Here is a 13,363-nt window from a genome sequence, read left to right as displayed (position 1 = left end):
TAGCCACAGCCCAGGCCTCCGTAGCCACAGCATCCATAGCCACAGTTTTCATAGTAGTTTCCGCAGTAGCTGCCACACATGGTGTTGGTTATTGAGGTTATTGTTGGGTAGAGAAGGAGTGGAGGTGACTTGAATTTGGACAATCCTCCTTGTAGAGGGCCTTTTATATTGCCTTTAGAATGACCCACCACCTGAGCAAGTGACACCATTGGCTACTTTGCTAAACCAATATGAGTAATTTGTTGACTCTTGGTTTTAAAGCATGGCTTTGGTGACATTGAGAACATTCCCTACTGTTTTTCCACATCTGAATCATCTGTGGATCATTAATGACAGTCAGTTGTCTTACATTTAACTCTACACCAGACATTATCCTTATCTTTTTCTCACTAGTCCTTATAATAAGAAATAGCATTTTTAGTAGCCAAACATTGACTTGCTTTAGACAACCAATAATTTACCTTTGTTTTGCTGACATTCACTGGGTCATGATAATCTCCCTTGAACTGTTTTTCTCCATTTCTTCCCTGCTGCTCCAAATCCACTTTTTTTCTTTTAAGGATTCTCCTTATTTTTACATGAGAGATGGGCTACTCCTAAAAGCCAAGAGGTATTATTTGAGTTCAAGATACTGCTGACAAAAAAAATCCTATAGTCTGATATTCTGAAATATCAGGTATGGCAAATATGGACTTTTCTTTCTTGCATCATTATTTCTATTTATAACTCTTTATAACACTGAATTGAGTCTAGCCACAATAGCGCAACTTTACAATGTTAGAAGCCATAGTTTTAAAATGGAGTTTGGTTTCCTGGTTGACCTGTACATGCTGGGCACATGTACATCTGCTCATTATCCCGACTGGTTGGGAAAGGCTGAGAGTGGGATCACAGTGGGAGACCCTGTTAAGTGCTCTCTCCCTCTCTGTCTGAAGAAAGACAAAAAGAATCTTAATAATAACAAAACAAAACAAACAAACAAACAAAAAAAGAAAACATTGGTTCTCAAATTTTCAAGTTTACATAATTAATACATAATCAGATCATGGAAATTAAGAATCAACAGTCATGGGACCAGTGGTTGGTGTAAAAGCTACGTTGCTGGACTCCCATGTAGTTGACCACAATTCAAGTCCCTGACCCAGTGGCTTAAACTCACACTGGGTGTATGTGTGTGTGTGCCCAAGATCCTGAGAGAAGGATAGAGGAGAAGGGATTGTGGTGTGGCCATCCTCCCTGCAGGGGGGAGGGAGTGCTTCTTGCTTTCTGTGTCTCTGTCTCTCTACCCCTCGCCCTAAACCTAAATTTAACCCTAACATTGACCCTCCTGTAACCAGAACCCGAACCCTAACCCCAGCCCTAACCACTCAACCTAATCCTAACTCCTGGCCCTAACTGTCTCTCTGTCTTTCTGGCAAGCACAAACACCCTATAGCAAAAACCTCTCCCAAAAAAAAGAAAAAAAGAAAAAGAGTTGTCACTCAGAAAAACACTTTCGTATCCATGTTTATTGTGGCATACTTCACAATAGCTAAGACATGGAATAATCTAGGAATAATCTAAAGGCTTAATACCTGATGACTGGATTTTAAAAAACATGACACATAGGGACCAGCAGTTAGCGTAATGGCTATGTCACTGGACTCCCACATAGTCGACTGCGGTTCGAGTCCCGGACCCGGTGGCTTAAACTCACGCCAGGCGTGTGTGCATGTGTGCCCAAGATCCCGAGAGGAGAATGGAGGAGAAGGGATTGCGGCGTGACCATTCCCCCTTGGGGGTGATTTCTCACTTTCTGTCTCTCTGTCTCTCTCTGTCTGTCATGCCCTATAGCAAAAACCTCTCCAAAAAAAAATAAAACAAAAAAACATGACACATATACACTATGAATACTCCTCAATCATATAAAACAGCAAGATTCTGTCATTCAATACAAAGTGAAAAAATATACAAAAATTGATGCTAAGAGAAATAAGCTAATCTAGGCAAGAGAGTCACTCTATGTCCCTACTCAATATACACAAAATCTCTACACTCTATGGCATAAATTGAAAGATTCAAAGACATGATAGTAGGAAGGACAAGTGTAGACACCAGAGACTGTGTGGGAGAGGGGTGGATCGCAGAGGGATAAGTGGGAGGGACTCAGGAAATAAGCACTTAACAGACAGAAACAAGTAAGGTTTTTTTGTGGAAAACAATGCATTGATATATAGTAATACCATCTAATACTGCTTACATGCTTTGAAAAACCATACTGTACAACATACAAATATATAACAATTAAATGTAAATAAATTAAAAATAAAATAAAAATATTTTGCATTTTATTTACAAATGTTCCATATTCATGAAAGAGTTTTCTTTTTGTTATGTTTGAGTTCTAGCTCAAAAAGTAATATAGACACTTGTTTATTAAAACAGTAATAATGGTTGCAGAATCTTTTCATGAAATGTGGTAGATTTTCACCAAGTAAGCAGTTTTTGTAAAATACTAGACTAAATTAAACGTATTCTTACTGGTCCGTTATTTACTGTAATGAATCTCAGAGCTGAATTCCATGATTAAAATCAAAAGCCCTCTAAACTTATGTTCTCCATAATCTGACTAATAGGAGCCTATGGGCTAGAGTACATCAGAGCAATATTTCTGGAATAAATTCTCTGTGCCCAAATCTTACTTCCACCACTCACAGCTGTATGACCATTATAACTGCATGCATCAGTTGACCAGTCTACAGGTGGGGTGGTAATAATAATATTTACCCCATAAGTGGATTTTGAAAATCAAATTAGTTAAAAGGTATCAGATATTTAGGCTAATTTCTGTCTCATAGAAGATACAAGAATAATATTGGCTGTTACTTATTTCATCTCATAACCCTTTATGAGCAAATGACACAGTAGAGCAGTTAACTGAATAAGAGAATTCAGACATGGTTAAGGCAACACGTAGAGGCCATGCACCACCAAAGCTGAAGAAAAATCTTCCATCATGTCTCTGCATTGGAAAGTAAAGCTAGCTCCAATGCATTCCCCAATAAATATAGCACAAGCTGGTAGGGACACAATAATCAGTGTCCACTCAGATGGTTCTGGGTGCCAATTCATTGATTTCCCTATCACAGCCAGAGACTTTTCTAGCTATAGAACCCCAAGGATGTACCACTGAAAGCTAAGTAGTGAAGCTAAAGTTCTTTTTATTATAGCAATTAAAAATGGCAATATACACAGTGCCTTAGATATCAGCACAGGATAGATAATGTTTTGCCATCTAGTAGAAATGAGTTAAAATAGAATTCAGCATAATCAAAAAAAAGCTTTTTTTTCATTTGTAAAGTTATATCTATAAAAATGCTACCTCCTGTATGTACTTAAAGTAAGATTAATTGGTTCGTCTATACAGAAACATTAAACAATATTTCATATCTCATGCTTTAGTATGCTTTTCCCATTAAGCACTTCTGTTTCCCCAAGGTCCTACGGAGTGATTTCCTTAACTGCAACTGGAAGATGATTTTGAGGATTATAAAAAAACAAAAATGATTTGAATCAGTTGTGGCCTGCATAGTTTTTGTTATTTCATAGGATCTCATCATGGAATTCTAATTTGAGCTCTCAGAGAGGAAAACTTAAAATCAGGTAAAGGAAATCTCTCATTCTAAACACACAATTTGATTATGAACATCCTGACACAGCAATAGAAGAATCTAGGCTATGAAGGCTTCTCATGCCTAGTGAACTAAGAGATTTATGAGAGTTTTGCTCATGTTGGAGGTGTTTGTGGTTAATGCAAAAATAATTTATAATGAGACAATATTGTCTGTGGTTTGCCACACCTAGTACTGAGGAAGTATAAAAGACATTGTGAAGACAATGATGATCAAATTCAAAAAACGTCTTCATCTCCTACAACTGCACCATCCATTCCAGAAACCATGATCTACTACGGCAACTACTATGGAGGCTATGGCTGTGGAGGGCTTGGCTGTGGCTATGGCAGCCTGGGCTGTGCCTACGGTTATAGATATGGCTGCTGCCGCCCATCTTGTTATGGACAATATTGGTCATATGGATTCTACTGAAAAATTCTCAACTGCTGAGACCACCAGATTTGCCATCCTGTGAAACATCACTGTTTCTGTCATACTTATTCATCTACATTAACATCAAATAGTAAAAATCTGAATCTAAATCATGACAAAAACTACAAGTATTGTCTTTTATGGTTTAATTGTGCAAGACACAACAAATTTCTCTTGAATGAAACAGCAATTTCTCTTTGATCTCTGATCACTTTCAATAAATTTAATTTGAAAATATGGTGCCTTAGCATTTATTTATTGTTATCATCAATTTTTCATATGAATGATTATAAGATGGATAAGATAGTATAATTATTTCTCAAAGAGATCCACACCATTACATTATTCATCTTTTTTCCCCTTGTTTTTGTCCTTTTATGTATTTTTTTGAGTCACTTAAAGATATTTTTTCATGTGGAAATTGTTGATTACCTTCTCTCTATATAGTATGGCTTCTTTTTAATTGACCAGCAAAAGAGTTCAAAACACACCTGAAACTGATAACTGCATCATGCTGTCTATTCTGTTTTCTCACAGCACAAAGAAGCAAATAGATATAGATATAGATATAGATATAGATATAGATATAGATATAGATATAGATATATATGTCAGCCTAGAATTTGAAACCTTGTCTTAGCCTTTTTGGTCACTGGGTTAGAGGCACACACAACTATACTTAGCTTTCAGGTTGTACAGGAAATCAAAACTAGAACTCCCATATGATCCTGGCCTACTGAATACAGTGTTTTAGCAAGTTGCACACCACAATGGGCCCACATTCACATTTTAAAATGTCTATTCTGCCTTTTTCATATATATATATATTTCTTATTTATGTTTGTCATAAATATTGCATACAATATGATTTTTCAAAGCATGCATATAGTGTGTGGTAATCAAATCAGTGATGTTACTATGTGATTTTCAACAAAGAACTTGACATTCTACCTACTCCCACATACTCTCCACAGTTCACACCCCCCACACACATACTTGTCCTTCTTACTATTATGTCTTCAAATCTATCCATTTCTGCCATAGCATGCAGACTTAAAGTATATATCAACTGGAGACATACCATGTTTCTCTTTCATGCAAATAGATATAGATATAGATATAGATATAGATATAGATATAGATATAGATATAGATATAGATATAGATATAGATATATAGATATAGATATAGATATAGATACAGATATATATGTCAGCCTAGAATTTGAAACCTTGTCTTAGCCTTTTTGGTCACTGGGTTAGAGGCACACACAACTATACTTAGCTTTCAGGTTGTACAGGAAATCAAAACTAGAACTCCCATATGATCCTGGCCTACTGAATACAGTGTTTTAGCAAGTTGCACACCACAATGGGCCCACATTCACATTTTAAAATGTCTATTCTGCCTTTTTCATATATATATATATTTCTTATTTATGTTTGTCATAAATATTGCATACAATATGATTTTTCAAAGCATGCATATAGTGTGTGGTAATCAAATCAGTGATGTTACTATGTGATTTTCAACAAAGAACTTGACATTCTACCTACTCCCACATACTCTCCACAGTTCACACCCCCCACACACATACTTGTCCTTCTTACTATTATGTCTTCAAATCTATCCATTTCTGCCATAGCATGCAGACTTAAAGTATATATCAACTGGAGACATACCATGTTTCTCTTTCATAGATTGTCTTATTTCATTTAGTATTCAGTCTTCTAGATTCATCCACTTTGTATCAAATGACAGAGTCTCATTGCTCTTTATGACTGAGTAACGTTACATCTTGAGATGAGCAACTTTCTTTTAAATCTAGTCATCAATTGGGCACTTAGGTTGATTCCATGACTTACCAATTATGGATAATTCTTCAATAAACATGGATGTGCAAGCGTCTCTTCTACTAAGTATTTTCTTATTCTTTGTGTAAATACCAAAGAGTAGGACTACCTGGTCCTATAATAGTTCCATTTGTAAATTTTTGAGGAATTTCCATATAGTTTTCTACAGTGATTATATTAATCTACATTCCTACCATCATTGCAGGAGGGTTCCCTTTTTATCACAGCCTCACCAGAACTTGTTCTATACCCATTCTGATTACGGTTAAGTGATAGATCATTGTGGTTTTGATTTGCATTTCCTTTATGATAAGAGACTTTGAACATTTTTGCATATGTTTTTTTAACTATTCATATATCTTCCTTTGAGACTGTATATTCAGCTCATTTGCCATTTTTTTATTGGATTGTTAGTTTTTCTGTGGTTAGCTGCTTGAGTTCCCTATATAATACAGTTATCAAACCCAATCTAAGGCATAATTTGCAAATATTTTCTACAATTCTGTAGGTTGTCTATTATTTGTTTTATTTGCTGATTATTCATTGTTTGATTTTTACCTTGATTCATCCCATTTGTCTGTTTCTGGGATTGCTGCACTTTACAGCTCTTATTTAAGAATTTTTTGCCTATTCCAATGTGATTCCAAACCACATACACATTTTAAGTGATGCTTTAGTGAATCTTTCAAGTTGTCTGCTTTTTGATAGTTTCATCACAAGAACACCTCTCAATTGTCTGATGTCTTTGATATAGATTCTGAACCCAACCTCAAGTGAGACACAGAGAATGCTATGCTAGCCTTGAAAACCTAGCTATCCTTTCAGCAAATCTGTCTATAATAAATAATTTTGATAAAAAAGTCAATTTTATATATTAATTTGCTCATTCATTTAATAGCCATCTTCTAAAGTATGCTGGGCATGCTGCCATGTCAGAAAAGATTATCTTATAAATAGATATTTATGACTGTTTTTGTGTGACATTACTAAATTTACAAAGGCATACCTCTGTAAAACTCTGATATTTGTGTGCTATTAACTGGGTTTTAAAATGTTTCCAAATAAAAAGTTAAGGATTTTTTACCTCATTTGTATGAAAATAAAACCTCTCACTTAATCTGTCAAAATAAACTGTTGACATCAAAGGAGATATATACATATACATATATATAGTTTTTAAAAGAATTATTTCATTTATCTTTATTTATTTATTTTAATTTGACCAGAGAGGAACAGAGAGAGAGAGAGATAGGGAAAGTGAAAAAGCAAGCCACCAGGTCCAGGACTCAGTCATGTGGGCATCCAGCATCCTTAACCAACATGCCACCTGCTGACCCCAAAATATACTTTTTATAATAATTCAAATGAACTGAACTTAGAAACAGAACTCCAAATCTGTGTGCTATAAATGCTTAAGCCAAAATTATCTAATGCTTTAATATATATGATACAATCTTATCATTATAAATAATTTTTATGTTTTATGTTCAATCATTATTTACTAGTAATTAATCCATGTATAAAATTTATCATTTGAATCATTAATTCAAATTCAAAATATTTACAATATAGTTTCTTTATTTAAAACTTTTGAAGATTGCTCTTCCAGATCAAAAGCCCTCAAAGTATAATCTGGGAACTTCTATAGGACCCAAAGACCCTTTCAAAAGATTTATAGACAAGAAATTATTTTATAGTATACTTGTCTTTTCATTATTACATGCTCATGAATGTACAGTGGAGTTTTCTAGACATATGCTATACATGATACCTGTTGCCACCACAGATTGAATACAAGAGCAGATATGAGATACTATCTTTTATTTTTATTAAAGCCACACACTAAAGAAATTGACAAAACATGTAATATACTCCAGTATTCTTAGTAGTCTTTTTTGTTTTTAAAAAAATAATTGTTTTTTTCTAAAACCATTGCATTTAAATTAACGTGGGATGGAGTATGATTAATATTTTGAAATAAATTAATGCATGTTTTAAGTCATCAGTTTTAACCATTAAATATTAATAAATAGAACACATTACTTATAGATTTGTTGATATCTTCAATAATTTTTTATGACAAAAGGGTTTGATAATAACTACTCAAAACAAGCACTATTCACCATCACTTCCTGGGAGTAATTCACTCTGAAGAAGCATGCCTGGGATGCTTTAAGTCTCCAAACATAAGAGTTGTGTAAGTCCTCAAATATAAAATTTATTTACTTAGAAAGTAACATCATGCTCTTTGATTCTATGTATTGGTTTTAAAAAGTACTGTTCAAATGATAGGTTTATGTCCCAATAATGATTTAGGAAGAAAATTGTGACAGTCATCAGTACTTCATATATAATATAAAGACTCAAGTGACTAATCCCACTTAGAATTTACTGCCTAGAAGTAATTAATCTTTCTGAAATAATTAAGCTTCTATACAATGATAATATTATAACTGATGACTTTCCTTTTCTTATCTTTGCTGCCATGATTCTCAGGGTATATTAATCAATTTATTTATTTTAGATTTTTGCTATAAGGCATGTGCACTCTCCAGAGAGAGACAGATGAGAGAGGGAGATAGAGAGGAAAATTGAGAAAGCACTCCCCTGATGAAATGGCCACATTACAATCCTAGCTCCTTCATGCTCCTCTTGGGATTCCGAGCATGCCCACACATGTACACAGTGTGATTTTCAAGTCTTTGGTCTTGGACTCAAACCAAATAGCCACGTGGAATCCATTGCCTTAATCTTCATACCATCCACTGACCCAGGATACATTTAATTTTAACTGTCAAAAATTTAGGTTTTTTTAAGACCACAAGATGTGTGGAGTTTATGGAGCTGGATTCCATATGTTCTACTGTACAGTTTGAGTCCCAGAGCCTGTGACTTGAAAATCATGCCATGCACATGTGTGCGCACACCCAAAATCCCAAGAGAAGAATGAAGGAGAAGGGATCGTGACATGGCCATCCTCCCTGGGGGATGGTTTCTCACTTTCCCTCTCATTCATTCTCTCTGTCTCTGTGTGGTGAATCCACATGTCCTATAGGAAAAAAAAAAAAAAAACCTAAGCAAAAAAATAGTTGCTTATTTATTTATTTATGGAGAGGATTTTGCTATAGGGTGCCTGTGCTTGCCAGAAAGACAGAGAGAGACAGAGACAGAAAGCGAGAAATCACCCCCCAGGGGGGATGGTCACACCGCAATCCCTTCTCCTCCATTCTCCTCTCGGGATCTTGGGCACGCACGCACACGCGCCCAGCGTGAGTTTTAAGCCACTGGGTCCGGGACGTGAACCGCGGTCGACTATGTGGGAGTCCAGCGACATAGCCATTACGCTAACTGCTGGTTCCCAAGGCCACTTTACTTATTAAAACTAATGTTTTATGAAGTTTTTCTATGAAACTTTTTATGAACTACAAAGACACACTACTCATACAGAAAGTGTATAAAATCCCGTTTGCAGATGGCAACTTTCAGGTTGAGAAAAAAAAAAAATTGCCTCCTCTACAACTAGAACATCTACTTCTGATACCATGTAATATCCACTATCTTCATGACAGCAGGGCTGTGGCTAAGGCTTAGGAGTATGGACATGACTGCTTCTGCCATACTTCATACAGATCTTCCTGAGATACAGCCAGAGTATCTCAGTCTACTGGAGTTTACCATAATTTTCTGATTCTACTGCCATAATTTTTTATAAAATTTCATGAGTAATTTTATTCTCTGTACAAACCCTAATAAGTTCATCCATGTTAACCTGAAAACACCATATCTGATCTACCATTTAAGGCATAAAAGTAGTCAGGAATATGTCAACATATATATATATATATATATATATTTTATCTTTGATATTGTGTTTCATATATATTTATTTTCTACTTTTAATAATTACCTTTTATATGGGAAATTTATAAGTTAAATTTTAATGAATTTGTTCTGTCATATTTAGTATTCATTTACTTTGCTTAAATTATTCTATGAGGGATTGTGTGAAACTACTTCAGGGCCTTGCCTTTAGTACTATTCTGATATAATAGTGGTCCAAACCTTTGTAAGAACATGTGCATAAAAAATGGCTTTTGTATACACCTAAGAGCAGCACTATTATTCATACCTAAACAAGGTAAATGCTATCTCTTGCAACAGCAGATCCATTTCCTAGGGCTGTTTTCCTAAAGCCCCACAATCAGGTTGTGTCATTCAACTCTGTACATTCAAGTAAGTATAAGTGGCTTATTCTGCTTCCTATTCTTGCTGCTTCTATCAGTTCAACAGCAAAAAGGGCGACACATTTTCTTTTTTATTTTTTTTTTTGAGAGGTTTTTGCTATAGGGTGCATGCGCTTGCCAGACAGACAGAGAGAGACAGAAAGCAAGAAATCACCCCCCAGGGGGGATGGCCACACTGCAATCCCTTCTCCTCCATTCTCCTCTCGGGATCTTGGGCATGCATGCACGTGCCCAGCGGGGCAACACATTTTCTAGATGTGGTACCAGCATAGCTGGTGGAGCTGTTATCATTTTGATGTTGAGGTCTACCAGAGAAACACCTTGTTCTTCTCTTAACAACATTTCTGCAAGGTGGATCACTGTCTTCCACTTTCATTAGCTATATTAGCCTTGTTTTTCTAACTTCTAATTTGTAGAATCCAAAAACTACTTTTCTCAATGATTTAGGTTTCTTCTCTGAGCCAGCATAACTAGTAAAAAGAATCTCCATGCATATGATATATGTGAGAAGCAATGTTTCTGAACATTCTACAGACAAATATTGTAAACCATGTATAGAATATTGGGATTGAATGTAATCTAGATATTTTTAAAATGAATTATTTGAAACATTTTTAGTAACATAATGCAGAAATATACTTACTTCATATGTTAAGAAACCCTAATTCATTATCTCAGCAATTGATTCAAAGTATTTACTTGCAATTTTTTCTGTGTGATGATAGATTTTTCTCCAAGGGTCTTGCATAAGTGGCACATCCTCAAGAAATGAATAATAAAAAGAAAACATATTATTTTATACAATATGATTTATAAGGAATAATAGTGCTGAAGCCAGAAGAGGTGCTGCCTAGTAAATAATTTTAAATAAAGGAATTAATGGCAATAAATAATATTGAAAATGTTATGTCTCCCTGGACTTTCATATTTTACGTCAGTAGAATGTAAGAAAGTGAGCATATAAATTATGTCCAGAGTATTGTGCAAATAATGTTTTTGCCCAGAAGGTATTGATTGTCTCTTTAAATACTCTCTGTGGAGTTCTCAGAAGGGAGCACAACTTTAACAAAAGAAAAAGGGGACATTCTCAGTCTCCCACACAACTCTTTCATGACTGCGCATAGCCTGAGAACAATCGATTTATGTGTATTTTTCTGTTTTATCATTCAATTTAAGAAGATCAAAACCATCTTTTATTTTTATTCATTATTTTATTTGCTAGAAGTTACATGTGCTCACTGGAGAGAGACAAAGAGAGAGAAAGTGCGAAAGCACCTCCCATGTGTCATGGACACTCTATAATCCCTTCTGTATTTTCCTTCTGGAATCTGGTCATGTTCCACATGCCTGGCATGTTTCCCAAGCCAATGGGTACAAGACTCATACTGTGCAGTCAGCCATATGAGATCCACCACACCACCCACTGGCCCCAAAACCATCTTTTAAAAATAGAATATCATAACAGTTTCATATATTTAACTTTGTCACCTCATCCACATTTAACAATGCCGTTTTCAAGCAATTCCATCTGAATGCCATTGTGCAGTTAGGATTTAGTCCACTAAACACATCACTGTGTCCCCTTCCTTAGCATTTTTCAGACCAAGCACTTTCATTTATTTTAACTAGTTTCCAGTCAACGTCAGTCAGAAGCACTTAAAATATTGAACGCCAACGTTCATGTTAAAGTCTATCTGCTTCAGTCATCTTCCTCATCCAGCTTTCTTCTGAACTTACTCACATGTTTGATTGTGTTTCCTGTGCCCATTCTCAGATGGCGTGTGAAGATACCTCACTCACAGCTGATCAGGGAACCTTGCACTAGTTTCCAGTGTTATGGGAGGATTCTGACTTTGTAAAGCACAGCAAAGACAACCGTAAGGTCAATCATTTGGAATGGATGTAAGTGCACTTCTTTTCACTGGATCTTAATGTTGGAGTCACCAAGGTAAACAACATGGTTAGGAAAGAGAGAGAATACACTTTTACTCACATAGCAGAAGATCAGCTCCAATGGTTGGTACCATTCCTTCAGGACCAGCAGGTCCCCAGGCTGCCAACAAGGGCAATTGTTCAATACTCACCCCTCCAGAGTCAGTGGATGGATCACTCCCCTCCTTATGAGGTCTGAACTACTGAAAGCCAGAGTGTGCTTGAGAGCCATTGAGAATCAATCCTGTACAAACCTAGACAAAACAAAGAAGCATACACTGAGCTTGGAGCAGGAAAACATACTTCTACACAAAGCAGGGAATTCAGCACAGACTATTTACCTCTTGGTAAGGAAGTATTCCAGACTCAAGGCCTATTCTTCTGGAACTAAGTAGGGGACAAAAGACTGTATGCAAGAGACTACCTTTCCCAACACTCCAGATCCCCAGGACAACTGTAAACACTGAGTATCTGCGTGTTCATGGGATGGAGAGCTCTCCAGACCGCCACGTAAGCTGTTGAAAGAGGAACCCAAAATTGGGGCAATAGATGTGACAGAAAAAAGCTAATGTCCTGCACAAGTCTACTTATTCTCTGGAAAGGTCAATTTTAACAATTAATAATAAAAATAAATGTATATGTCACTGTTTTATTTTATAACAACCTTGTAAATTTTTTCAGACCAAAAAAAAAAAGAAAATAACTGACCACAGTTTGACTCCTAGACCTGAAAGCTTATTTTCTTACCTTCCTTCTCTCTCTCTCTGTGTGTCCCTCTCATAGTGTGTGCCCTATAACAAATTTGCAATCAATCAATAAATAAAATTAGATAAATAATTATTTTTAAAATATATAACACAATTATATGTGAAAGTTTAGGTGCATTTGTGATGGCATTTGAACATATATTGTTAGTCTACCCACTATGAAATATTTATAGGATGAATTTTTCTTGGGCAAAGACAGAATCACATGACAAACACACACACACACACACACACACACACACACACACACACAAGCACTTGACAAAATTCTTACTTTAGAATGTTTGCACAAGCACCAATATACTCACATGAGTAGCCAGCATTCTTAGGAAATTTCATAAAACACTCTCAAAGAATTTCCACTAACTAGACCTGTTTGATGTGGATTTGAAAATACAGGAAATTTTTAATAATTAAAATCACATGATTTAAGGGTGAGAATTGTGACCCAAAAGCAAAAAGTATCTAGCCTATGAAATTTC

General features: G+C 35.6%; 1 protein-coding gene across 1 annotated transcript; it reads left to right on the top strand.

The window, feature by feature from the left end:
- The first annotated feature begins 3,938 nt into the window (after positions 1 to 3,938).
- Positions 3,939 to 4,085, top strand: LOC114009037 (keratin-associated protein 20-2-like). Its single transcript, XM_027774496.1, has one exon. The coding sequence runs from the start codon at positions 3,939 to 3,941 to the stop codon at positions 4,083 to 4,085; it is 147 nt and encodes a 48-aa protein (XP_027630297.1).
- Positions 4,086 to 13,363: the final 9,278 nt, after the last annotated feature.

Source organism: Tupaia chinensis, unplaced genomic scaffold, assembly GCF_000334495.1.
Source record: "Tupaia chinensis unplaced genomic scaffold, TupChi_1.0 Scaffold000443_1, whole genome shotgun sequence".
In the NCBI taxonomy this organism is placed as follows: Eukaryota; Metazoa; Chordata; class Mammalia; order Scandentia; family Tupaiidae; genus Tupaia; species Tupaia belangeri.
The sequence above is the reverse complement of the archived record's forward strand: the minus strand, read 5'-3'. Positions and strand labels throughout refer to the sequence as shown.